The sequence below is a fragment of the Muntiacus reevesi genome, chromosome 3 (assembly GCF_963930625.1).
Source record: "Muntiacus reevesi chromosome 3, mMunRee1.1, whole genome shotgun sequence".
Classification (NCBI taxonomy): domain Eukaryota; kingdom Metazoa; phylum Chordata; class Mammalia; order Artiodactyla; family Cervidae; genus Muntiacus; species Muntiacus reevesi.
Window position 1 is genome coordinate 156,712,598 of NC_089251.1, and position 27,384 is coordinate 156,739,981.

The 27,384-nt window shown below is 51.2% G+C and overlaps 1 protein-coding gene across 1 annotated transcript in view; it reads left to right on the forward strand.

Annotated features, from left to right (window-relative positions):
* WDR27 (WD repeat domain 27) overlaps positions 1-27,384 on the forward strand; it is a 141,281-nt gene that overhangs the window by 16,642 nt on the left and 97,255 nt on the right. The window contains exons 8-20 of the mRNA XM_065930967.1: positions 3,276-3,384; positions 4,488-4,584; positions 5,877-5,977; positions 6,790-6,857; positions 7,052-7,173; positions 7,275-7,354; positions 14,518-14,596; positions 15,976-16,053; positions 18,833-18,930; positions 19,484-19,612; positions 20,197-20,286; positions 25,287-25,408; positions 26,355-26,488. Coding sequence (XP_065787039.1) covers positions 3,276-3,384; positions 4,488-4,584; positions 5,877-5,977; positions 6,790-6,857; positions 7,052-7,173; positions 7,275-7,354; positions 14,518-14,596; positions 15,976-16,053; positions 18,833-18,930; positions 19,484-19,612; positions 20,197-20,286; positions 25,287-25,408; positions 26,355-26,488 — 1,307 coding nt within the window. The remainder of the gene's footprint in view (positions 1-3,275; positions 3,385-4,487; positions 4,585-5,876; positions 5,978-6,789; positions 6,858-7,051; positions 7,174-7,274; positions 7,355-14,517; positions 14,597-15,975; positions 16,054-18,832; positions 18,931-19,483; positions 19,613-20,196; positions 20,287-25,286; positions 25,409-26,354; positions 26,489-27,384) is intronic.

Here is a 27,384-nt window from a genome sequence, read left to right on the forward strand (position 1 = left end):
GAGAGCCACTGCGCAACTCTAGCTTTCAGACATTATTGTGACGGGTGAACGTGTGCGCAAAGATGCCTATTTCAAGGCTGCTTTTCTCCGTGGCTGAGGCCAGAACTGCTGGTGTCGGCAGGAAGTGAGACCTTCTGTAAAGGCTGGTACAGCCCTTAGTGTCAGCTTTATACCTTTTGAAGGGTTTGAAGGTACTTGGTCTTTTTTAAAACTTAGTTTTTAGGTGAGCAATTGAAGTTGGCTTTGCAAGCTATGGATACGGTTCTCTTTTTAAAAGTGGCTGTTGGACTTCCCTGGTAGCTCAGTGGTAAAGAATCTGCCTGGCAATGCAGAGGACGGGGGTTTGATCCCTGATATGGGAAGATCCCACATGCCACAGAGCAACTAAGTCCATGAGTCAAAACTTCTGAGCCTGTGCTCTGGAGCCTGGGAGCTGCAACTACTGAGCCCACGGGTGCAAGTCCTGAGGCCTGTACACCCTCGAGACTGTGCTTCGAAACAGGAGAAGGCGCTGCAGTGAGAACCCCGCACATCACAGCTAGAGGGCAGCCCCTGTTCTCCATAAGTAGAGACGCCCCCAGTGAGAAGCCCGCACATCACAGCTAGAGGGCAGCACCTGTTCTCCATAAATAGAGACGCCCCCAGTGAGAAGCCCGCACATCACAGCTAGAGGGCAGCCCCTGTTCTCCATAAATAGAGACGCCCCCCAGTGAGAACCCCGCACATCACAGCTAGAGGGCAGCGCCTGTTCTCCATGAATAGAGACGCCCCCAGTGAGAACCCCGCACATCACAGCTAGAGGGCAGCCCCTGTTCTCCATAAATAGAGATGCCCCCAGTGAGAACCCCGCACATCACAGCTAGAGGGCAGCCCCTGTTCTCCATAAATAGAGACGCCCCCAGTGAGAAGCCCGCACATCACAGCTAGAGGGCAGTGCCTGTTCTCCATGAATAGAGACGCCCCCAGTGAGAACCCCGCTCATCACAGCTAGAGGGCAGCGCCTGTTCTCCATAAATAGAGATGCCCCCAGTGAGAACCCCGCACATCACAACTAGAGGGCAGCGCCTGTTCTCCATGAATAGAGACGCCCCCCAGTGAGAACCCCGCACATCACAGCTAGAGGGCAGCGCCTGTTCTCCATGAATAGAGACGCCCCCAGTGAGAACCCCGCACATCACAGCTAGAGGGCAGCCCCTGTTCTCCATGAATAGAGACGCCCCCAGTGAGAAGCCCGCACATCACAGCTAGAGGGCAGCGCCTGTTCTCCATAAATAGAGACGCCCCCAGTGAGAACCCCGCACATCACAGCTAGAGGGCAGCCCCTGTTCTCCACAACCAGAGAAAAGCCCACGGGGCACTGGAGACCCAGCGCGGCCACAGCAAGCAAGCAGCGTGTAAAGAGAGTGAATGCTGGTGTGACCGGGAGGACGCTGTGTTAGGCCGTCACCCGGCCTCCCCTGTGCGCCTCTGCTTTCACACTGAGCTCTGCTGGCGCCCCGTCCCCCGGTGTGGGGGCCCCCCCAACAGTAACGTGTTACCACGACCCCAGCAGGGTCCTGCCTTGACCTGGTCTGGCACCATCTGCCTGGAGGCAGTCGGGGGCTTGGCCCACGAGCCTGCATCCTCTCCACGCCCCGCCAGTCCCAGGGAGTGGGTCTCCAGGTCACCCACCACTTTAGTCTGACTTAGGTGCAAACTGGAGGTTCCCACAACCCCTTCCTCCCTCGGTTCTGTTAACACAGGTGAGCGGCCAGATGAAGAGCAGCAGGGGTGAGGTCGGGAGGGTCTCAGCACAGGAGCTTCAGTTCCCAGGACGTAGGGAGGGGGCTCCGCTCCCCAGGGAAGTGTTTTGATCCACCTGGAGCTCCTGAACCTGGACTTCGGGGATTTTTATGGAAGCCTCATTGCTTAGGCACTCATCAACCTGATAGCAGCCCCATGGGCCCTCCGTGATCAGGAAACCCCCAGGGTTTTAGGAGCTCTGCGCCTGGGCCGGGCCGGGTCCAAGATCAAATGTCTGCTTCTTGTTACATTACTGCATCAGCTGAGATAGTTGTTTCCTTTCTGACAAAGCTGACTGCTAAAGGGAAAGAGCAAAATTACCCAAGATGGCAGTGGTCAGGCTCTCTCACCCCACGTGTTGTAAATAATGATTATGTAACAGCCGAGCTCACTTGCAGCACTGTGCATGCACGTCATCAAGTACCCGCTTGGCCTTGGGCCACCTCTGTCATGTAAGCACATGTAAGCTCCGTCTGGAAAGCGCTTGAGGCTGCGTTATGGCTGCTGCACCAGTCCGGAGAGAACAAACATGTTTACAGTTCCTGTGATGCCTTGAGAATTCTCCCAGAAAGCTCGCACCTTGCCTGCCCTGGGTTCAGTGAACAGTGAGATTCAGCAGGACAGCCGCCATCACCTGTTTGAGCTGTCTGCAGGACGTGTCAGCTGTGCTCGCGATGCTGTATTTGGAGAGGCCGGGCGTGCAGTGCTGGGCACAGAGCACACCTGCTCTCCGCCCATGCCGTGTGTAAGACGTGTGGCCTCTGGGTCATGTCACCCACTTCTGTGCCCTTAGGAGGACGCCTCCCGGGTCAGGGGATGGGGAGGGTACGGAGGTCAGAAAGGAAGAGCTAGGGGCCTCTGAAGGGCCATGTCTCATCCTGTCAGCTCTCTGCTCACTCTTCTCACTGCCTGCCTGTTCTTCATCGTCATATCTGGTGAGAGTCTCACGTCTGGACGTGTTCCTGTGTGTCTAGATGTGTTCCCGCCTGTCTAGACGTGTTCCTGTGTGTCTAGATGTGTTCCCTTCTGTCTAGACCTGTTCCTGTGAGTCTAGATGTGTTCCTGCCTGTCTAGACGTGTTCCTGTGTGTCTAGATGTGCTCCCACCTGTCTAGACGTGTTCCTGTGAGTCTAGATGTGTTCCCGCCTGTCTAGACGTGTTCCTGTGTGTCTAGATGTGCTCCCGCCTGTCTAGACGTGTTCCTGTGAGTCTAGATGTGTTCCCGCCTGTCTAGACGTGTTCCTGTGTGTCTAGATATGTTTCCTCCTGTCTAGACCTGTTCCCATGCGTCTAGATGTGCTCCTGCCTGCCTAGGCGTGTTCCTGTGTGTCTAAATGTGTTCCCTCCTGTCTAGACCTGTTCCTGTGCGTCTAGATGTGCTCCCGCCTGTCTAGACATGTTCCTGTGTGTCTAGACCTGTTCCTGTGAGTCTAGACCTATTCCTGTGTTTGTAGACGTCATCTCGTCTATCTAGATGTGTTTTGCTTTTCCAGCTTTGGATCTTCAGTTTGGTTGAGGGGCACCATTACCGCTGTGTGACGCATGTTGACCTCAGGAAAAAGAGAGAGAGTTTCTCCACTAGGAGGGCAGAGTCCAAGCCAGGTACGCGACCAGGTGATGCCCTGCAGACCCTCTCATGGGGTTCATGCCCACAGCCCCTGTGAACAGGGGTGGGGGGAGAGGGGAAGCCGGGGACCTGGAACCAGGCAGGGCGTGGGGAGCAGACGGGGTGGGGGTGGTGGAGGCTTGTCTTGCTGCACAGTGGGCTCCTGTCCCTCCCGCATCCCTGGCTTCCTGGCTTCCACGGGTGGTGTTGCAGCAGGGCACCCAGGAGCCCGGGGTCCTCAGCTGAGTCTTTTTGGCTGGCCCGGCCCCACCTCCTGCTTGTCACCCTCCACCCGTCCCCCTGGTCAGGTACTTGAATATCTGCCACCACCCCAGGAGGTGCCGACGTGCTGGGAAAGCTGTTGGTTTTACTGTTTAATTGGGCTGCAGGCTCTCTGTCATGGGTACCCACATCCGTTCATTTTCATGTTGCACCAAATGTCTCTCTGCTCCGCTCCCCTTCACATTCATCATAGTTGTGCTCTTTCTTTTAGTGTGTGAGATACATATAACATGTATATTAGTAAATGACTTTAAGCTATTTCTTCTTAAAGTGGGTCAGAAATTGCCCTTATCTAGTGGATCTTAGGCTTCTCCTGGTGGCTCAGATGGTAAAGAATCCACCTGCAATGCAGGAGACCCAGCTTCGATTCCTGGGTTGGGAAGATCCCCTGGAGAAGGGAATGGCAACCCACACCAGTATTCTTGCCTGAAAATCCCATGGACCAAGAAGCCTGGTAGGCTACAGTCCTTGGGGTCGAAAAGAGTCGGACACGGCTGAGTGACTAGCACACACAATGGATCTTGAGCCCACTTTCGGAACCCACAGTTAATCTAAGCCGTTTCCTCATGCCCCCTTTCTGCAGGTCTGTCCTTCAAACTCCATCTCCCTCCCTGGCACACTCATGACACAGGGTCTGAGTTGTATTTCCAGCCTTGTGCTTTATAATGTACAAGACCAAGGGTTTTTCTTGATTCATGATCTGAGTTACTCCAACAACATGCATCTCCCACAGTGCCCCACGGGGTCAGCTGTTAGCCTTTACTGTGACCAGTCGTTTTAATGTAGCATCTAAGATTGTCAGTAATTCTGTCCTTAGAAGGTGGTCAGCCTCCGTCCACGAAGGCCCCAGAAACAGGAGAAGAGACTGAAGTGGCCCTTCCTGTCCTGAGCCTGGCAGCCTGCAACTGTGGATTGTAAGTACTGTGAACTCCACCAAGCCCTTATGGAGAAAGCCTCCTAGATTAAGGTCATTTTTTCTAGAATAATTAAAATAAAACCAAATTATTTTTGTCTGTATGAGTTATAATAAGTGTTAAGTGTTCTTAGAGTTGCATATTTTAAGCCTTAAGGTTGATAATCTTGATCAGTTATTTTTAACTCTATTTAATAAAGGAAATGAGATTATTTTAATTTTCTTCACTTTAATTTTCATCGATGCAGATCTTGACTTCTGTAATAAGGGAAATGGTAACATTATCATAACTCATTCTAAACTTCCATCATCTGTGCCATATTTCATACCTTTAAATTTGACCCCAAATGAATTTTAGTTATATCTTGTTTTATAGAAATATTTTAAATATTTGGCAACATAAGTGAGGCACTGTTTTACTCTGACTAAGCAAATATGTCATGATTTCATTCCCCTTGGCTCCACATAGACTGTGGAGAGCTCTGGCGTCGACCTTTGGTCCTGCTGGGGTGGGAAACCTGAGGCGGCGGCTGGTGCGGTTGCAGCCCTGCTGTGCTTCCCATCCGGCAGCCGGGCCTGCACAGGGCCCCTGCCTGGCCTGGACTTGAGCTGACTGGGGGTCTGAGGCCTTGGATCCCCACCTTTGCTCAGGGAGAGTGACCCTGTTTCTGCTCAGGCTCACGTGGTCTCCCTGGGGCTGGTGTTGGAGGCTGAGGACCCATGAGCAGCCCAGAGAGCGGGGGCTGTTGCAGGCTGGGTGGCCAAGGTGTGCGTGGGAGGGACGTGCCTGAAGATGCTGCTCTGGGTCCAGGTCTGCGAAGCCAGAGGAGGCCGGCCAGTCAGCTTACTGCCTGTGTCTAGTTTGTAAACCGGAAAACAAAGCAGCAGCGGCAGATCTGTCTGTCCTGACATGAACGCCATTGTTGGTCAGGCTCCACTCGGCAGCGTCTTCAGGCACAGTCATGGCGCAGGCATGGGGCTGTGGCAGGGATGCCCACCTGTGCGGGGCTCTCGCGGAGGCCGCAGGTGCCTACCTCTGGAGACCTTAGAGGAGAGGAAAGCCTCAGGTCAGAGCTGAGTCGGGCCCAGCTTGTGGCCCTCTGCGTTCCACCTTCCCTGGACAGTAGGGCCTAGGAAGCCCGCCCGGGGGACGTGCTAGATGTCGTCTGAGATGGCGGCGGCACCCAAGACTCAGGCAGGGCACCTTCAGGTTCCCCAAGGCCCGGGGTCTCTGCCGCCCTGGCTGAGGGGGGACGGTCAGCACACGCTTTTCTCTCTTCCTTTTGAAATCAGCCTGTCTGAGACCGGCAGCTGCTTGTGGATTGGAAGCTCCGCTGGTTTGCTCATATTTAACCTGGCAAGCTTTGAACTGGAGGGCGTTTTACATTACAAGGGTAAGACCTAGGTTCAGAGAATCCTTGATACAGACATTATGTAACTTGAACGTTTTCTTTTGTCTGACATTCGGGGGACATGGTGGGTGCCCGTCACTGACCCCCAGGGACCAGGCTCCCGGGTCATCATGTGCCACGCTGGCTGTCCTGGCGCACCGCCCCCCCCCCCCCCCCCCCCCCCCCCCCCCCGCCCCCCAGACCCGCCTGCAGCCCGTTACCCCTGGTCCTCTGTCTCCCGTGTGTATCAGGCCCCCACCCCCTCCTCCTGGGGCCCACCCACCTCCAGGACCTGAAGTTGGCCCCGTGTGTCCGCGCCTGGTCGCCGCCACAGCTGTTGGGCTGAGTGACAGTCTCCTCGCCCATCCCGGCGTCCGCAGGCCCGCAGGCTCGGTCCCACCGGCCCCTGGGATGCGCGGAGACGAGGGACTGCTGCCCGCTGCCACGTGCGCACATGGCCTGGCCGTGTCTGCGCTGCTTCTGGCCGGCCCGCGCCGCGCCGCACTGGGCCCCCCTCCTGGGGAGCCACCTCCCCAGGTGTGCCGGTCTGTGCAGTGGCCTCCGCGGGCCCGGCGCCCGTGCCTGCCCGCTCCCGGCTGGCTTTCTGTCCGTTAAGGCCCCACGCCGTGCGCCGGCCTGGCTCGGGGTCCTCATGGGGACGCCGCACCTTCCGCACTCGCGGCCCTGTGTGGGGTTCGGTCTGCGGGCTCGCAGGGGCAGCGGCCTGTGCGCCCTGCCCTCGCGGCCCCGGCCCGTGTGCGGGCAGCACCTCGTGGCCTTATGCGTGGCCTGCCTTCTCCTTGCCGGGAATGAAGACTTCCGGAGCCTCAGCGTTCAGGTAGCTGGATCGTGCGCCGTGGCGAGCAGACCCTGCGGGCGCGAGGTGAGCCGTGAGCCGGGCCTGGGCGGTGCGCCTCTGCTGGGCGGTTTATCCCCTTCTTCCGCAGTGCTCTCGCGGCTGCTCAGTGTGAGGCTGTGTGTGAAGGTTAGGGCTCACACGCGTCTGCACAGCACACCCATCAGCACGACTGAAGTCTGCCCGCAACCACGGCCGGTTCCCTGAACCCTTCCCCGCAGGCCCTCTGCTTGCTCACGTCCATGTTCGGCAGCGAGACGGCGCTGCTGGAGGTGGACCCTGCGGCGCTGCTGAGCTCCCAGCAGCGGCCCCGCCGCGGGCCGGACCTGTCGGCGCTGCCCAGGTGCGGAGCCGGGCCAGCCTGTCTTTAAGATGCGCGCTTCCCTGAAACAAGTCCGCCGGGCAAGTTTGCTGGCACAGACCAGGGCCGTGTTTTTGTTCCAGCTCCTGTGTCTCACCGACCTCCCCGCTGTACTTGGGACTTAAGGAGAAAAGAACCAAGCCGGCTGCTCAGAAACAAGCGGGTGAGCTCCCGTGGTCTGAAATGCAGGGTGTAGGGCGGCTCCCTGTCTGAGTCACGTTTGTTCAGCTTCGCTCGTCGCTTTGCGGATTCACGTCCATCGAGGTGACGATTCAGGGCTTGCTTCTTGCGTTGCTCCTTCCGTTGCTCCTTCCTTTCTCTGCCTCTCACATGTTCTGACACTGTTTTTGTGGTGGGGAATATGTTGGGCGTTTCTTCGTGACTTGGGTATAATTCATAGGAATTCAAAACATGAGAAATACTGGCAGTGGTTTCTCTGGGTTGATCGCCTTTATGTTGTCTAGTTTGATCTCTTTGCAGTCCAAGGGACTCTCAAGAGTCCTCTCCAGCACCATAGTTCAAAAGCGTTAATTCTTTGGCATTCAGCCTTCTTTATGGTCCAAGTCTCACACCTGTACATGACTACTGGAAGAACTATAGCTTCGGCCATGTGGACCTTTGTTGGCAAAGTGGTATCTCTGATTTTTAATATGCTGTCTAGATTGGTGATAGCTTTTGTTCCAAGGAGCAGGCATCTTTTAATTTCATGGCTGCAGGTACCATCTGCAATGATTTTGGAGCTGAAGAAAACAAAGTCTGTCACTGTGCTATTCAGTAAATGCCTGTTGTTTATCTATTTTAGGGGCTTCCCTGGTGGCTCAGACAGTGAAGAGTCCACCTGCAATGCAGGAGATACAGGTTCAATTCCTGGGTCAGGAAGATCCTCTGGAGAAGGGAATGGCAACCCACTCCAGTGTTCTTGCCTGAAGAATTTCATGGACAGAGGAGCCTGGTGGGCTACAGTCCATGGGGTCAAAAAGAGTCGGACACAACTGAGTGACTGATGCTTTCCGTTTTTATCTATTTTATATATGGCAGTGTGCATTTCTTCACTTATTTCTTGTGTATATTTCTTATTGTAGTAAAATATAAATTATATAAAATGTACCATCTTAACCATATTTCTGTGTACAGTTCAGTGGCAATAAGTAACTCTATAACTTTGGGCAACAGAAAGTCTTTTTGAATCATTTTCTTAAACAATACCCCAAATAATGTTATGTTATGTGTAGATTTCTTTTGACATTCTTTGGGAAAACTTGTGGACTAACAAATATTAATTAAAATTGCTACTCGTTGGAATAATGCTAGGTTGTTCAGAGAATATTCCAAAATGCTAACCATGTTTTCACTCGAAGCAACTTACTTGCAGGGTGAACTCTGTTAGAAGCGATGCCGTCCCTTATACCCTAGAAGCTCAGCTTGTTTTGTCAGCTGCACTGAGGACCAGGTTCCCCAGTGTGAGCTGATAGCAGACCTCTGTGTGGAGACCAGCTGTGAAACGAGACTTGGGATTGTCTTTCTTTTTTAACCAAATTCATTTACGTTTTGTTCTTAGATATGTTTTACTTAGATTGCCCCTCAAAATGGAATTTAAGACTTTTTAAATTTTATTATTTTAAATTTATTTTTAGTTGAAGTGTTAGTTGATTTATAACGTACCAAGCCCTGCTGTTCCACAGAGTGGCTCAGTTTTACACAGATATATATATATGTATATATATATATTTAAAAATGCTCTTTTCTGTTATGGTTTATCCCAGGAGATTGGGTGTAGTTGTTCTTTGTGCTACACAGTAGGACCTTGTTGTTTATCCATTCTGAATGGTGTGTGTGTGTGTGTGTGTGTGTGTGTGTGTGTGTGTGTGAGTCATGTCCTAGTCTTTGCTATTGCACGGACTGTAGCCCACCAGGCTCCTCTGTCCATGGAATTCTCCAGACAAGAATACTGAGTGGGTTGTCATTCCCTTCTCCAGGGAATCTTTCCAACCTCGGGATCAAACCCAAGTCTCCTGAATTATAGTTTCTTTACTGCTTGAACCATCAGGGAAGTCCCCCAAGTGTAATATCCTTTCTGCTAATCCCAAATTCTCAGTCTACCCCCCCTGCACCCCTCTTGGTAACCGCCATTCTGATCTCTGTGTCAGTGAGTCTGTTTCTGTTTTGAGATTAGGTTCATTTGTGTCATATTTTAGACTCCAAATAGAAGTGATGCCATATGATATTGTCTCTGTCTGACCTGCTTCATTTACTGTCATCTCCAGGTCCATCTGTGTTGCTGCAAATGGCATGATTTCATTCTTTTCATGGCTGAGTGATATCCCACTGTATAAAAGCACCACATTTTCTTTATCCATTCATCTGTCCATGCACATTTAGGTCGTTTTCTTGTCTTGGCTGTTGTGAACAGTGCTGCTGGGGACATAGGGGTGTGTTTATCTTTTTGAATGATAGTTTTGTCCAGGTTTTTTAATTTTTTTGGTTGCATGGCAAGGATCTTGTGGGATCTTAGCTCCTCGACCAGGATTTGAACCTGGGCCCTGGAAGTGAAAGTACTGAGTTCTCACCACTGGACTGACAGGGAATGCCCTACTAGGGTGTATCATTTTGTTCCAGATGCCCGTACAGGCTGTGCTATGCTTCCCAGCTAAGTAACATGTAGATTGTAGAACAAAATTTTAGTGAGAACAGTCGTATAAACAGTAAGGTTTATTACAGAGATTATAATTTCTCTGTATCCAGGGACTTTTTATGATAGCTTTATGTGTTGCTTAGAAAATATTCATATATAATATTACAGAAGATGACTGATTTATGGTGATTCTGTAATCTAAAAATTTGCACCCCTCCTCTTATAAAAGCATAATAGAATTTTTAATAGTTTTTTTTTTTTCCTGTAATTGAGATCTAATCTTACTGCATTGTGGTCAGAAAAGATGACTGTAATGATTTCAATTTTTTTGAATTTACCAAGGCTAGATTTATGGCCTAGGATGTGATCTATTCTGGAGAAGGTTCTGTGTGCACTTGAGAAAAAGGTGAAATTGATTGTTTTGGGCTCAAATGTCCTATAGATGTCAATTAGATCTAGCTGAACCATTGTGTCATTTAAAGTTTGTGTTTCCTTGTTAATTTTCTGTTCAGTTGATCTGTCCATAGGTGTGAGTGGGGTATTAAAGTCTCCCACTATTATTGTGTTATTGTTAATTTCCTCTTTCATACTTGTTAGCGTTTGCCTTACATATTGTGGTGCTCCTATGTTGGGTGCATATTTATTTATAATTGTTACATCTTCTTCTTGGATTGATCCTTTGATCATTATGTAGTGTCCTTCTTTGTCTCTTTTCACAGCCTTTATTTTGAAGTCTATTTTATCTGATATAAGTATTGTGACTCCTGCTTTCTTTTGGTCTCTGTTTGCGTGGAATATTTTTTTCTAGCCCTTCACTTTCAGTCTGTATGTGTCCGTTGCTTTGAGGTAGGTCTCCTGTAGACAGCATATATAGGGGTCTTGCTTTTGTATCCATTCAGCCAGTCTTTGTCTTTTGGTTGGGGCATTCAACCCATTTACATTTAAGGTAATTATTGATAAGAATGGTCCTGTTGCCATTTGGTTTGTTGTTTGGGGTTCACGTTCATACAGCCTTTCTGTGTTTCCTGTCTAGGGAAGATCCTTTAGCATTTGTTGAGGAGCTGGTTTGGTGGTGCTGAATTCTCTCAACTTTTGCTTGTCTGTGAAGCTTTTGAATTCTCCTTCATATCTGAATGAGATCCTTGCTGGGTACAGTAATCTGGGTTGTAGGTTATTCTCTTTAATTACTTTAAGTATGTCCTGCCATTCCCTTCTGGCCTGAAGAGTTTCTATTGAAAGATCAGCTGTTATCCTTATAGGAATCCCCTTGTGCGTTATTTGTTGTTTCTCCCTTGCTGCTTTTAATATTTGTTCTTTGTGCTTGATCTTTGTTAATTTGACTAATATGTGTCTTGGGGTGTTTCGCCTTGGGTTTATCCTGTTTGGGACTCTCTATGACAAACCCACAGCAAACATTATCCTCAATGGTGAAAAATTGAAAGCATTTCCCTTAAAGTCAGGAACAGGACAAGGGTGTCCACTCTCACCACTACTACTCAACATAGTTTTGGAAGTGTTGGCCACAGCAATTAGAGCAGAAAAAGAAATAAAAGGAATCCAGATAGGAAAAGAAGAAGTAAAACTCTCACTGTTTGCAGATGACATGATCCTCTACATAGAAAACCCTAAAGACTCTACCAGAAAATTACTACAGCTAATCAATAAATACAGTAATGTTGCAGGATGTAAAATTAACACACAGAAATCCCTTGCATTCCTATATGCGAACAATGAGAAAACAGAGAAATTAAGGAAACAATACCATTCACCATTGCAACAAAAAGAATAAAATACTTATGAGTATATCTATCTAAAGAAATGAAAGACCTATATATAGAAAACTATAAAACACTGATGAAAGAAATCAAAGAGGACACAAATAGATGGAGAAATATACCATGTTCATGGATTGGAAGAATCAATATTGTGAAAATGGTTATACTACCCAAAGCAATCTATAGATTCAATGCAATCCCTATCAAGCTACCAACTGTATTTTTCAGAGAACTAGAACAAATAATTTCACAATTTGCATAGAAATACAAAAAACCTCGAATAGCCAAAGTAATCTTGAGAAAGAAGAATGGAACTGGAGGAATCAACCTGCCTGACTTCAGGCTCTACTACAAAGCCACAGTCATCAAGACAGTATGGTACTGGCACAAAGACAGAAATATAGATCAATGGAACAGAATAGAAAGCCCAGAGATAAATCCACAAACCTATGGACACCTTATCTTTGACAAAGGAGGCAAGGATATACAATGGAAAAAAGACAACCTCTTTAACAAGTGGTGCTGGGAAAACCGGTCAACCACTTGTAAAAGAATGAAACTAGAACACTTTCTAACACCATACACAAAAATAAACTCAAAATGGATTAAAGATCTAAATGTAAGACCAGAAACTTTAAAACTCCTAGAGGAGAACATAGGCAAAACACTCTCCGACATAAATCACAGCAGGATCCTCTATGACCCACCTCCCAGAATATTGGAAATTAAAGCAAAAATAAACAAATGGGACCTAATTTAACTTTAAAAGCTTTTGCACAACAAAGGAAACTATAAGCAAGGTGAAAAGACAGCCATCAGAATGGGAGAAAATAATAGCAAACGAAGCAACAGACAAAGGATTAATCTCAAAAATATACAAGCAACTCCTGCAGCTCAATTCCAGAAAAATAAATGACCCAATCAAAAAATGGGCCAAAGAACTAAACAGACATTTCCCCAAAGAAGACATACAGATGGCTAACAAACACATGAAAAGATGCTCAACATCACTCATTATCAGAGAAATGCAAATCAAAACCACAATGAGGTACCATCTCTCGCCAGTCAGGATGGCTGCTATCCAAAAGTCTACAAGCAATAAATGCTGGAGAGGGTGTGGAGAAAAGGGAACCCTCTTACACTGTTGTTGGGAATGCAAACTAGTACAGCCACTATGGAAAACAGTGTGGAGATTTCTTTAAAAACTGGAAATAGAACTGCCATATGACCCAGCAATCCCACTTCTGGGCATACACACCAAGGAAACCAGATCTGAAAGAGACACGTGCACCCCAGTGTTCATCGCAGCACTGTTTATAATAGCCATGACATGGAAGCAGCCTAGATGCCCATCAGCAGACGAATGGATAAGGAAGCTGTGGTACATATACACCATGGAATATTACTCAGCCGTTAAAAGAATTCATTTGAATCTGTTCTAATGAGATGGATGAAACTGGAGCCCATTATACAGAGTGAAGTAAGCCAAAAAGATAAAGACCAATACATTATACTAACTCATATAAATGGAATTTAAAAACATGGTAACGATAACCCTATACTCAAAACAGAAAAGGAGACACAGATGTATAGAACAGACTTTGGGACTCTGTGGGAGAAGGCGAGGGTGGGATGTTCAGAGAGAACAGCACTGAAACAGTTATACTATCAAGGGTGAAACAGATCACAGCCCAGGTTGGATGCATGAGACAAGTGCTCGGGGCTGGTGCACTGGGAAGACCCAGAGGGAAGGGATGGGGAGGGAGGCGGGAGTGGGGTTCAGGATGGGGAACACATGTAAATCCATGGCTGATTCATGTCAATGTATGGCAAAAACCACTATAATATTGTGAAGTAATTAGCCTCCAACTAATAAAAATAAGTGAAAAAAAAAGCATAATAGAAATAGCAAGGTTTCCTGGTCCCTCTCGGTGCTTCTTGATTTCCAGTCCCTCCCAAGGGCCTCCAGGGGCCCAGCTCCCTCCTTGGGGCCTCCATGCCCAGTGGGGTTCCCTGAGCTTTGGATGGGAATGTGTCTCAGTTTATCACGTTTGAAATAGTTCCAAAAGCAGAGCTGAATTTCTTTGTTTTTAAAAAAAAGAGAACTATTTTTAGGACTATTTAGTATTATGTAATTATCCATTTTCTAAAGCTGTTTTATAATATTGTACAGAATATTAATATTGAATAGCAAGTATCATATATACATAAAAATGAATAATTCTGGTAGGACTTTATTCTGTCTGAAAGCACCCGTGGGACATGTCCGTGTCGGTGGTAAGTTCCTGAGGTTTCAGAGCTCTAACCAGCCAGCTGGGCCTTGGAAACTTACAGTGTGTTAAAAATAGGGAAAGGTGTTTCCTTGCCATTAAAATACTCTGAAGGCTGGTCTTTCTTACTGTTGTGTCGTGATAAACACAGGCATGAGAGAGACACTTGGTTGGCTTAAGAGACTTGCACTCCTATTGTAGGGGAGCTGTACCTGGCACTGGCAGAGGCTCTTGCTCCATGCTGCGGGTTTCAGGGTCCCGTGGACAGAAGCCCACCGGCCGGCTTCTGTGTGGCCTGTCTCAGCCCAGAGTGGACAGCCTCTTCTAGATGTGCCAGGAGGGGCTGCGCTGTGGGAAAGGCTGACGTTTTAGCCCTTGAATATCTGAAACACACAGTACTCAACACTGAGATTCAGGTCATTTAAGGAGGAAAATCACCTTGTCGTTGTTTTCTTGTACTTTTCATGCCCTTGGTCTCCCTCTCTGCTGGTGGTGTTGGTTTGTCATCAGGTATGAAGCCTCTTCTGTCTGTTGGGTGTGCACTGACTCCTCTTGTGTGAACCTGGCTGTCTCTGCAGAGCTTTGTCCTTATCCGTGATGAAGCAGCTGTGTTAATGACTTGCTTCTTCTGTAACCATGTTTCCCGCAGCTGCTCAGAGTGTCGTGAAGGACCACCCACTGGTTTTCCACAGCAAGATTCGGTCGTCGGGCTACACAGCTGCCCCGTGGTGAGTGGACCACCCAGAGACAGACCATGGCCTCCGGGCACAGGTGCTGGTATGGATGGAGGTGGGTGTGTGGACCCCAGCATGTCACCATCGCAGAACAGAAGCAGCAGTAGCAAGCGTTTATTGAGTGCTTGCTATGTACTTTGGGGCTTTCCTGATAGCTCAGTTGGCAAAGAATCCACCTGCAACGCAGGAGGTGGATGGGTGGCTGGATGGATGGATGAATGGGTGTTTGGATCAGTGGGTGGGTGGATGGATGGATGGATGAATGGATGGATGTATGGGTGGGTAGATGGATGGGTGGATGGTTAGATGGATGGATGGGTGGGTGGGTGGATAGATGGATGGATGGATGAGTGGATGGATGAATGGATGGGTGGATATATAGATGGATGGATGAATGGGTGGATGGATCAGTGGGTGGGTGGGTGGATGGATGGATGAGTGGATCAATGGGTGGATGGGTGGGTGGTGCATGGATAGAACCTGGATTCATGCCTCCGTACAACTGCACACTAGTCCAGGCCCCGAGCCTGTGTGCTAGCTCCACGGTGGTGCCATCTGCTAAGTGTGGACTCCTCGGGTTCACTGTACTTGGCTGGGTCTTGCATGTGGGGCCTGTGAGGGAGTCCAGGGGGAGGAGGAACCAGTCAGTCAGTCCTAAGTACTAGCCCCAGGGTTTGAACTTTCTAGGAAAAGTACAGGGAGACTCTAGATGGGGTCATGGGGTGAGGATGTGTTTCACTGTGACATCCTGGAGGTCGTGAGGACAGACGGGGAGGTGGTGAGGCTGACGGACTGCCTGCCTCCCTGCCTGGTGCTTCCTCCTCCTGAGACCTCACCCAGCTCCCACCGCCCTCACCTAGCCTCCCTGGACCCTGTGCTCTGGGTGGGTGAGCCCCCCGCTCCAGCCCAGTCCTCGCAGTCAGGTGTCCGTGTCCTCACCTGCCTCATCCGGGTCTGCTCTGGGTCGTTGCCCAGGGGGCTTGCAGGTTCTGCAGCACATGTAGCCCCTCCCCCCGACCTGTCTCTCTCCCAGGGCTCCAGACCTGAAGCTGACGTGGGGTCGCCCTGCATGCCTGGCTGCAAAGCGATTATCTTAGTTTTTGTCTAGGAGCCCAGAATCTGTATGTAAATAGCACAGGATTCTCCAGAATTTCAATACACAAATGCACTTATGTCCCCATTAGTGAAATAGCTGATATGGATATAGAATTAGAGGAATGCTGTCAAAATTAAAGTGATTAAATGTTTAGTTTATTACTAACTTGGGACATGGGAAGCATTTATGTATTTATGTTTATTTTTTCACTGCAGAATAGGTCGCTTAAGCTTAGAAGTTTTAATCTTTGAGTGACATAGAGTTCTTCTTTCCACAGCGCAACTATGTTTTCACCAAAGACTAATGTCAAAAATGATGGTAAAAGAGCTTCAAAATGCAAAAACAGTTACAGGTGGTATGTAACCTAGTTTGTGCATTCCAAGTAAATTTGAGATAATTTGGAGGAACTCTTTAGATACTTAATTCTTTTCAAACAGATATAAGACCTTTTAAGTACATATGTGTAAGTATGTACATGTCACATACATATATGTATATATTATTTTTGTATCTGTCTATTCTTTTAGTTAAATTTAATTCATATTAATCATTTTTCAGACATGCTGCTGTTTTTATCACCTTAACTATTTAGAAGCATTTAATTTTTGTTTTAAGTTTCATTTTGGAGAGCCTCATAGCTAACGACTATCCTGATAAGCGTCTTAGGTCGTAGCTGGGCAGGAAGTCTGAGTATGCACGGTGCTCAGTGCCATTCTGGGTGGCCTGCGATGGGCTCATTGGCTTGGAAATGCTTCCTTCATCCTGCAGCCCTCAGCCCAGGGCTGGCTGCCCGGCTCTGCGTCCACACCTGTCCCCGTGTCCCATGATGGTGGACGAGTTCTGCAGATTCCCTGGGTCCGTTTCTCTAGGCAGGAAGGTATTTGGGGGCCCGGGGGCCCCCGGTTCTGCTGTTAGAGGTGACACCATCTATGCAGAGATGGTGGGCTGTGGCGCTTGAGCTGCTCCTCACTCCAGTGAGCGTTACCGCTGCGCCTGCTGTCGCTGGCTCACGAGATGCTGCTGGGCCTGACTTGCCCATGTTTAGTCGCGTGATTTGGTCCTCTTCCTGCCGCTGTCTGCTGTTCCCATGTCAGCAGGTTAGTGCTGCTGAGTAGGCGTCTCCACCAGATGCCCTCACGCCCCATCAGGCCCTCTCAAGCATCCGTGGTCGAGGATGGACTGCAGCCCTGGGCTCTGCTGAGCTTGGGTTTCCTGTGGTGGTTTTTCCAGGGAGTTAAAAAAAAAAATTTTTTTTTATGATAAAGGATGTTGAATTTTGTCAAATGCTTTTTATGCATCTATTGAGGTGATTGTGTTGTTTTCATCATCTCTTTTTTTAATGTGGTATATCACATTGATTGATTTGTGAGTACCAAACCATCTTTGCATCTCTGGAATGAATCCCACTTTATCATGTATGATCCTTTATATACATTGTTAAATTCAAGTTTGTAATATTTTGTTGAGGATTTTTGTGTCTATATTCATCAATGATATTGGCCTATAATTTTTTTGTAGCATCTTTGTCCGGTTTGGGTATCAGGGTGATGGTGGTGTTATAGGTAAATTTGGGAGTGTTTCATCTCATCAAGTTTTTGTAATAGTTTGAGGATAGGAATTAGCTCATCTTTATGTGTTTGGTAGAATTTCCCCATGAAGTTGTTCAGTTCTGGACTTTCTGTTTGCTAGGAGTTTTTAAATCACTAATAAAATTTTACTACTAGTAACCCATCTATTCAGATTGTGTATTTCTTCCTGATTTAGTTTTGGAAGGTTGCATGATTCCAGAAGTTCATCCATTTCTTCTAGATGGTCCATATATTGGCATATAACTGTTCGCAGTATTCTCTAATGACATTTTCTACCTTTGTGGTATTGGTTTTTAGTTCTCCCCTTTCACTTCTTCTTTAATTCATTTGGGCCTCTCTCTTTTCTTCTTGATAGCGTGGGTAAAGATTTCTCAGTTTTGTTTTGTCTTTTCAAAAAACAATTCTTGTTTTGCTGATCTTTTCTATTGTTTTTTGGTTTCTATTTTATTTCCTCTCTGATCTTTATTGTTTCCTTTCTTTTGCTGACTTTAGGCTTTGTTTATTCTTCTGTTTCTGGTTCCTTTAGGTGAAAGATTAGGTTTTTTTTTTTGAGATTTTTCTTGTTTCTTGAGGAAGGCCTGTGGCACTATAAAACTTCCCCTTTTATTACTTATTTTGCTGCATCCCATAAATTTTTGGAAAGTTGTGTTTCCACTTTGGTTTGTCTTGAGGTATTTTCTGATTTTTTCTTTGATTTATTTGTTGGCCCATTTGTTTTTTAGTAACTTATTATTTAGTGTTTGTGCTTCTCACATTTTTTTCCCTGTAATTGATTTCCAGTTTCATAATATTATGTTTTGAAAAAATGCTTGATGTAGTTTCTGTCCCCTGTCTTTTGTTGAGACTTGTTTTGTAGCCCAGCATATGATCTATCCTGGAGAATGTTCCATGTGTACTTGAAAAGGATGTGTATTCTGCTGTTTTTGGATGGGGAATGTCCTGTAGGTATCTGTTAAGTCCAGCTGGTCTACGGTGTCATTTAAAACACGCTTCCTTATCGACCTTCTTTCTGGATGCTTTCTGCTTTGATGGCAGTGGGGTGGTAAAGTCTCCTCCTATTATTGTATTGCTGTTAATTTCTCCCTTATGCCTGTTAATATTTGCTTTATATATTTAGGTGCTGTTTTATTGAGTTCATATATGTTAATGAGTATAATATCTTCTTGTATTGATTCCTTTATCATTATATAATGCCATTGTTTATTTTTTAATAACCTTTATTTTAAAGTCTGTTTGGTCTGATTTGAGTATTGCTACTATGATCTTGTTTCCATTTTCATGAAATATGTTTTTCTATCCCCTCATTTTAAGTCTGTGTATGTCTTTAGCTCTGAAATGAGTCTCCTGGAGGCAGCATATACATATTATTTCATGGTTCTGAAGAGTTTATATAAGAGTTTATATATACACACACACACACATATAAATGTTGTGGAATAAAATTATACATGTAAATAGGGAAACACTCACCTTATTTCTAGTATATTTTTTATTTCTAATGTTACTTTGGACTTTCTCAATTATTTTCTCTGATCTTCCTTGAAGTAAGGAGTACCCTTTGGAGAGTCCTCCACCCAGCAAGCTGAGCAAGCAGCTGTCCATGGCCCATGACCAGGCTGCCCTGCTCTGTATTCAGTATTCAGGTATGCCGCTCCAGCCAGAGCTGTGCTTCACTGCAAGTTTCTTGTTTTGCCCGTTGTTCCATTTTAAATAGGTTTTTTAAATCTTGGTTGTTTGAAGTCATATGACATTGTTTGAGTCTAGATTAAAGTCAAAGCTTGCTTCCCGGAAAGTCACTAGGATTAGCCCAGGGCGTCCATGCATGCCCTGCAGCTCCTGGCAGCAGGAGCTCTGGTTTGGTTATTAGCTGTTCCAGGTCTGTGCTCTGAGTACGTGGCCGTCTCCTCCAAGAGCCCCAAGGGAGCCTGGCAGGAGCGCTGCATACAGAGGCTGGTTCATCCAAAGAGAGGCTATAGAAGGGCCGCCACTGCCCCCTGGAGACCTGGTCTCCTGGTTCTTCGGTGGGTGGAGCCTCTCTCCGCGCACACTTGGCCCCTGGCAACCACTCCCTCTCAAGGGCAACCGGACACCTTTACTTCCTTTCTGTGAACTCAAAGAAGCCAGGAGGCAGCTCTCATCCAGGTAGCTCCACTGTTTAAGCTCTTTTCAGAGTTAAACATCATTTCTGGTTTCTAGATTTACTTACAGGTGAGAATATGCCTTTGCCCAAGTCCAGGGTCTGTCTGTGCACCAGCCCCCACCCCCACCTCCTTGAGTGTTTGACCAGCCGTCGGCCCAAATCCGCCATCTGCCCAAATCTGAAAGGTTACTGACTTCCTTTTGTTTTTTTCATAGAATTCCAGCCAGCCAAAGAATTTTTTGAATAATTTTGGGAAATTAGACATGTAGTATTATCAGTAAATATTTATGTGATATTTTATATGCTTACCAAGCATGTGACCATAAAAGTGGGATCCTCAGGTTTGAATATTATGGGGGAAATGTATAATTTATGATGCCTTACTTTAGGGCAGTGTTTGATGGAATGGCTGAGGCAGATAGGCCCCTGAGAAGAGGCTGGGAGGCGGGGAGGCTGGCTGCTCGGGGCGTCCCAGCAGGTTCAGGTTCAAACCCCATTGCCGCCTCTGACCAGCCCCACGTCCTGGGCAGGCCCCTCAGCCCCAGCCCTCGGCTCCTGTCCGTAGAAGCTGGGCCTGACGTGAGCCCCCGGTGGGCCCTGCACACCCAGGGACTGGGAGTCGAGGAAACTCCGTTCCCTGTTTCAGGTTTCCTCACTTCCTGAGAAAACGGACATCAGGTTAACTGAAAAATTCTATAATTTCACCTGTTGCAAGCGTGGTGCCTCTGAGTTACGGCTTATAAGGAGCTTCTCTTACTTTCTCAAGCAGGAGATGGACAGCGGCTGGCCTGTGGCTTAGCCAGCCACTTGTCCCTGGTCTGCAATGCTGATCTTACTGGGACACCTGTTGTTTTGTCAGGTAAGATGTAGAATTTTAGTTAATGTGGATTTGTGAGTGTTTTTCTCTTGTTACCAAGTCAAGTCCTTTTGCCAGACACTGAGGCAAACGCTGAGATGCCAAGGTTTGCAGCAGAGGAAGGGTTTACACAAGGCATCCAAGCATGGAGCTGGGAGGGCAGAGCTCAGCCCTGCCCCCCGAGGCGGGCCGGGCACTTATGGGACCGAGAGGCAGGGTGGTCTTCGGAGCGGGGGCCGGGGTGGGAGGTAGGGACCGGGCGAGGCAGTTGGTGCCGCACAGACAGCTTAGGGCTGCATGCTGCTTCGTGGGACACACGTTCAGAAGCAGAGGCGCCAGGCACGAGGCGAGGGCGGCGCTCTGGGCCCCTGATGTCAGGAGGTCGTCCATCAGACACCTGCACAGGCCTCGTTTTAGGGTCAGTGGTCCCAACAGGCTTGGCTGGCTGCACACAGCTGATTCCACATTCCTGAAAACCAGCTTAAGTCCCTGTAACTATAGGGACCCATGTGTCAGAGGCATTTTCTGTTGGGGTGGTTATAGGGTGAGCTTGCTCAGTGAGGGTGGTAACTGGTGGAGGGTTTCTGACGCACATCCCTCACCTGCTGTTCTGTCCGACGAGCTCACAGATTTCTGAAGGTCGCGGTTCCTGTTTGCCCTGTGGGCGTAGCTTCAGCATGACTTTTTTAATCCTCTGGGGCACAGATTCAGCCTCATTATGGTCCTGTTGTTAATCTGCAAGCGCCACACTCGTTCCTTTCAAAGAACAGACTAGAGCTGTGGCTGACTTGGGGAACGAAATGACCGGATTCCGCCGAACCCTGCTGAGCCGAGCAGGGTGAGCATCGCTTGTGGGGCCAGACCTGGAGGCATGTTCGTGGAAGGGGCCCCGTGGTGCTCAGTTAAAATCCGTCTTGGAGGTCTCCACTTCTGAGAGCACTAGCCGGTGATGCATCGCAGTGTGATGACCATGGATCCCAGTGGGTGTCATCCACTGGCAGGGTCTGTGTTCATGCTTTAGACTTGACAGCGTTTCCCGTCCAACATGCCTGTCTAGTCCGTGGATGCCGGGGGCCGGAGCTGACCCTCTCCTGAGGGTGCACCTGGCGGTCACGGCTGGACGGGTCTGAGTGCCGCCTGGGAGGACCGCCCCTCATGCTGGGCGGAGGGCAAGGGGTGTGTCAGCTAAACCCTGGGGTCAGTCACTTCAGAAGGTCAAGCTGATTAAGATTTCATTAAGTGCGATGGAGTTGTGGACACACAAAGTCCTGTGAAGGGGTGGCACTGAGCCTGGAACTCCTGCTGTCTCTCGAGATCGGCGTCTGTCTGAGGCCCGCTGGCCCCATGCCAGGGTCCTTCCTGTTGGTGGGCACCTGCAGCCTGGTCCCCAGCCTCCACCATTGCTCCTGTCCCTGTGGTTCTGGGGAGGCTGCAGTCAGGGTTGTGTGTATCCTATGGGGGAGGCTGCGGTCAGGGTTGTGTGTATCCTATGGGGGAGGGCTGGGGTCAGATTTGTGTGTATCCTGGGGGGGAGGCTGGGGTCAGAGTTGTGTGTCCTGGGGGAGGCTGGGGTCAGGGTTGTGTGTATCCTGGGGGGGAGGCTGGGGTCAAGGCTGTGTGTCCTGGGGGAGGGCTGGGGTCAGGGTTGTGTGCCCTGGGGGAGGCTGGGGTCAGGGTTGTGTGTCCTGGGGGAGGCTGGGGTGAGGGATGTGTGTCCTGGGGGAGGGCTGGGGTGAGGGCTCTGTGTCCTGGGGGAGGGCTGGGGTGAGGACTGTGTGTCCTGGGGGAGGGCTGGGGTCAGGGTTGTGTGTCCTGGGGGAGGCTGGGGTCAGGGCTGTGTGTCCTGGGGGAGGCTGGGGTCAGGGTTGTGTGTCCTGGGGGAGGCTGGGGTCAGGGTTGTGAGTCCTGGGGGAGGCTGGGGTCAGGGTTGTGTGTCCTGGGGGAGGGCTGGGCTCAGGGTTGTGTGTCCTGGGGGGGAGGCTGGGGTGAGGGTTGTGTGTCCTGGGGGAGGCTGGGGTCAGGGTTGTGAGTCCTGGGGGAGGCTGCGGTCAGGTTTGTGTGTCCTGGGGGAGGCTGGGGTCAGGGCTGTGTGTCCTGGGGGGGAGGGCTGGGATCAGGGTTGTGTGTGTCCTCGGGGGGAGGCTGGGGTCAGGGCTGTGTGTCCTGGGGGAGGCTGGGGTGAGGGTTGTGTGTCCTGGGGGGAGGCTGGGGTCAGGGCTGTGTGTCCTGGGGGAGGCTGGGGTCAGGGTTGTGTGTCCTGGGGGAGGCTGGGGTCAGGGTTGTGTGTCCTGGGGGAGGCTGGGGTCAGGGCTGTGTGTCCTGGGGGAGGCTGGGGTCAGGGCTGTGTGTCCTGGGGGAGGCTGGGGTCAGGGCTGTGTGTCCTGGGGGAGGCTGGGGTGAGGGTTTTGTGTCCTGGGGGAGGCTGGGGTCAGGGCTGTGTGTATCCTATGGGGGAGGGCTGGGGTCAGGGTTGTGTGTGTCCTGGGGGGAGGCTGCGGTCAGGGCTGTGTGTCCTGGGGGAGGCTGGGGTCAGGGTTGTGTGTCCTGGGGGAGGCTGGGGTGAGGGTTGTGTGTCCTGGGGGAGGGCTGGGGTGAGGGTTGTGTGTCCTGGGGGAGGGCTGGGGTGAGGGTTGTGTGTCCTGGGGGAGGCTGGGGTCAGGGCTGTGTGTCCTGGGGGAGGGCTGGGGTGAGGGTTGTGTGTCCTGGGGGAGGCTGGGGTGAGGGTTGTGTGTCCTGGGGGAGGGCTGGGGTGAGGGTTGTGTGTCCTGGGGGAGGGCTGGGGTGAGGGTTGTGTGTCCTGGGGGAGGGCTGGGGTGAGGGTTGTGTGTCCTGGGGGAGGCTGGGGTCAGGGCTGTATGTCCTGGGGGAGGGCTGGGGTGAGGGTTGTGTGTCCTGGGGGAGGGCTGGGGTCAGGGCTGTGTGTCCTGGGGGAGGCTGGGGTCAGGGCTGTGTGTCCTGGGGGAGGCTGGGGTGAGGGTTGTGTGTACTGGGGGAGGGCTGGGGTGAGGGTTGTCTGTCCTGGGGGAGACTGGGGTCAGGGCTGTGTGTCCTGGGGGAGGGCTGGGGTCAGGGTTGTGTGTCCTGGGGGAGACTGGGGTCAGGGTTGTGTGTCCTGGGGGAGGCTGGGGTCAGGGCTGTGTGTCCTGGGGGAGTCTGGGGTCAAGGCTGTGTGTCCTGGGGGAGGCTGGGGTCAGGGCTGTGTGTCCTGTTGCTGTTTTTCTTGAGCGTGTCCTGCTGTCCACACCCGGGGCGTCAGTCATCAGAGGCAGGAGCCGTCCGCTGTGGCTGTGGGGAGAAGACCTTGAGGAAAGGGGGTCTGGCGGGGTCCCCATGGGCACGTGGCTCTGCAGGGCTGGGGGTCTCGGCGCTCACCCTGAGGCCAGTGTCTGCACAGGCCTTGGGGTCCAGGCGCTTCCGGTGTCCAGGGCGGAGCTTGGAGGAGAAGGTGCCGTTGGGGTCCTGGGGTCCCTGGGAGTCGCGGTCTTTTCCTGACCCTCGGGCGGGAGTGGGCAGCCTCCTGTCTGATCTGCTCCTGGGGCGGGGCGGTGCTCGTCAGCGGTGGGCGTGTGGGGGACCGGAAGCAGGGGTCTGCTCCGCGTGGCGGGGCGAGGGAGCCCCGGTGAATCCACCTTATGTGGCCTTGAGGCCTCTGGCCGCCTGGGGAGGTGGTGGCCCCGAGCAGCCTCGTTTGAGGCGGGAGGGAGGGGAGTTGCTCGGGGTGAGCTGGTCTGTCTGGAGCTCAGGGTGTTCAGCTCCCGCCGGTCCACGCAGGCCGGCGGCTCTGGCTCTGCGGGGAGGCCGTCCTGGGGACGCGATGGTGCCTTCGCTGCAGCTCCCAGCAGAGGGCAGCAAAGCCATTTCTGGTGTCTCTCCGCGGCGGTCCTGGCTCTCCGTTTGCTCCAAGTCGTGTTTACGCTTGTCCGTCCTCCCATGATGGCGTCCCCACTTCTTCCCAGGGGCTCTCTGACCGGGGTGATGTGTGATGCTACACCTCTCTGTCCGATCTCAAGTTCCCGAGTGTAGTTCACACGCTGAGCCCCGGGTGCGCGCGGCCGTCTGGGGTGAGCTCGCCGAGACAAGAGTGTCCCCTCCTTGGCTGTTCTTTCTCTGCGGTTTGTCACAAAGCATCCATAGGGGAAGTCCGAGCCGCGGAGGCGCGTGGAGCCCGCCCCGGGGCAGCGCAGGGCTCAGGTGCAGCCTTGCTCTGCACGGAGGCGTCGCCGGTTTTCTCGCCCACGTGCGCGCGCTGTGGCCCATGGACAGCCCGGCCCGGCCGTCTTGGTTCTGAATCTCCTCTCGCAGGACCACGGTTTTCTCTTTCCAAACTCTAAGTGTCGGCCTCCGAGAACCCTTCCCCGCACGGGCTCCGCTTCTCGGTGGCCGTGGGGGCGCTGCTGGCTGATTCTAAGGTTGTCTCCCGGCCGCGATGGCCTTTCTAAGGGGTCGTGAGGGCAAAACAGGTCCAAAAATCAGGCCGTGTGTGGGCTCAGAGCCGGAGGTGGCTGACGCCAAGCAGAGAGGCCGGGGCTGGCCGGTGCGTGCCGGGAGTCGGAGGGGCCAAGACAGAAGCCACAGCGGGTCCTGCGCTTCGTCGGACCGAGCGGACCAGCCGGGCAGCCGGTGCCGGCAGGAGCCGGGGACCCCCACGAGCGGCTGTGGGGTTGCCCCTGGTGTTACCACCTGATCTGGGCGTTTCCTCACCCTTCCCGAGCACCCGCTTATTCCCCGGGAAAGGAGGGGACGTGCTAAGGATAAGCGGTCCGTTATCTGCAGGTCTAATTGCTCAGACACTGTAGCCATCGGCCGGCCAGTGTCATCGCCTACCACCTTCTTCGCAGACTGTGTTTGGTCTTTAAATGAAGCAAGGCCCACCTGCTTGGGCGTCGGCTCGCTGGGGCGCTTGGCTGGGAGACGCCTCCGCTCGCGGGGTCACTCCCTTCTGGACGCGGCGGCTCTTCTGCTCTGGGGAGGCTCAAGGCCCGCTCTTCCTGCTCTGCCCTCAGGTCACGACGGCGCGGTGGGCAGCGTGTGCTGGAGCCACGACGGCCACTGGGTGCTGTCTGCCTCCCAGGACGGGACGCTGCGGGTGTGGTCGGTGCGCGGCCCGGAGCCAGTGCTGCGTCTGGTAACGGGGGTACCGGGGTGCAGACGGGGGCGGTCGGGGCCGCCCAGCTTCTCCCGCTGCAGCCGGGGGTTGGGGGCAGGCGGGCAGCACCGTGTGTTTACACGCATACGTGACACGTAACACGCACGCACACGTGCACACATACGCACATACACACAGTTAAATAAGCCTGACATTTGCATGGCTTGGAAATGGCAGAACAATAGTAACATATGGGAATAATTTAAAGATAAAAATGCACGTGATGCTACAGTAGAGGCGATAATAATGCCCACAGGACACTATGTGGGGGAAGTGTGTTTGGGGGAGAAAGATGCCTTCTTTTGGTGACTTCATGGGAGATTGTTTGGAAACGGAGGAAAGGGGGTCAGGAAGACGGGTGCGGGGGGGACAGGAGACACGGCTCTAAGTCACCAGGCTCCTCGCTGGCAGGAAGCGGTTTCAAGGACACTGTTAGCACTCATCCTGTGAGTCTGGTTGTAAAAGGGGACTGAGTCCTGGGGCCCTCCTTGAGGGAGGCTGGGCACTCCCAGGTGGGGCCTCAGAGGCCGAGAGGGGAGAGCGGGGTGGCCTTGGGGCCCAGAGTCCTGGCGACTTCTGCACCCTGCATGGGCTGTGCCGTGTCGTCGGAGGAGCAGACACTCAGAACTGGGCTTAAAACACGTGTAGAACTTTGGCTTCAATGGTCAGGTTCCCACTTTCTTTCATTTTAGAGTTTTTAAATGGCCAGAATTCCGAATTTTAGTCATTACAGCAACATTTTAATTACGTAGCATTGTTTAGAAAGGAAGAAGACCGGAAGGTTGTACGCTGGTTCTACCAAGACACAGTCTGTACATTTAGAATAAGTGGATGTTTGTGTTAGGATGAAAGGGTTTCACGTTTACAGCTGTAGAGTTTTTACTGACACTTATTTATTAGTGATGATGACTGATGTGCATTGCAGGGCAAAGACATGTTCCCTAAGCCTGTCCAGTCCGCACAGTTTTATTATATCGATGCGTTTATCTTGTCGTCCTCGGGCCCCGAGGTCCAGCTGCTCAAGCATCACATCGACACCTGCAAGGACGACTTACGGAGGTAGTGCCCCTGCGGTCCGGGACCCTGCATCTCAACCGTGTGTCGGATGTAAATAAAGTAATGCGGTCCAGGATGTGATCACACCCTCCTTTGAGCAGAAGTCCCTTCTCCTCACATAGAGCTTCCCTGGGGGTCAGGTCTGGGCCTCGGAGGGCTCACCAGTGGCCGGGACTCAGGAAAGGGGGCCACTGCCCTCATTTAGCAACATGATTAACACATTCTGTATGTGAGACAGTTACTGTTTATAGTAAGTTAAGGTGTTAAAGAATCAGCCTGCCAATGCTGGAGATAGGAATTCCATCCATGGGCTGGGAAGATTGCCTGGAGGAGGAAATAGCTACCCACTCCAGTATTCTTGCCGGAAAAACCCCATGGACAGAGGAGCCTGGTGGGCTACAGTCCACGGGTAGCAAAGGGTCTGATGTGACTGAGCACGCGTGCATGGCATGCTTTTCATACGCATCCACAGATGTGCGTGTGTGGTCTGCTAAACCCCTGCAGGGCACACCTGGCGCTGGCAGACACTGATGCTTGGCCGTCTTTGTTTTCAAAGCGTTTAAGAAAATGGAACCTGCAGAGAGAACCAGAGGCCTCCCCTCTGAGCCCCGCCCCTCGCTCCCCTCCCAGGACCCCGTCGCTGGCCTGTAGGTGCTGCCCCGCAGGTGTCCGTCCGTGTGGCTCGATGGGCGGTTCATGTGTGACACGCCTTTGATCACGACCATGCTCACGAGCATGGCTACTCTCTGTGGGTCTGCCTGTCGGGATGTGTCGGGCGACAGGAGGCGGCCGCAGCTCTTCCTGGCTCCCTCATACAGACACCTCGCTTGTTCCAGTGGGGCCGCCCTGGGCGGTGGGCCTGGTGGGCCTGGTGGGCGTCTCTGGACTCCCTTCTCCGG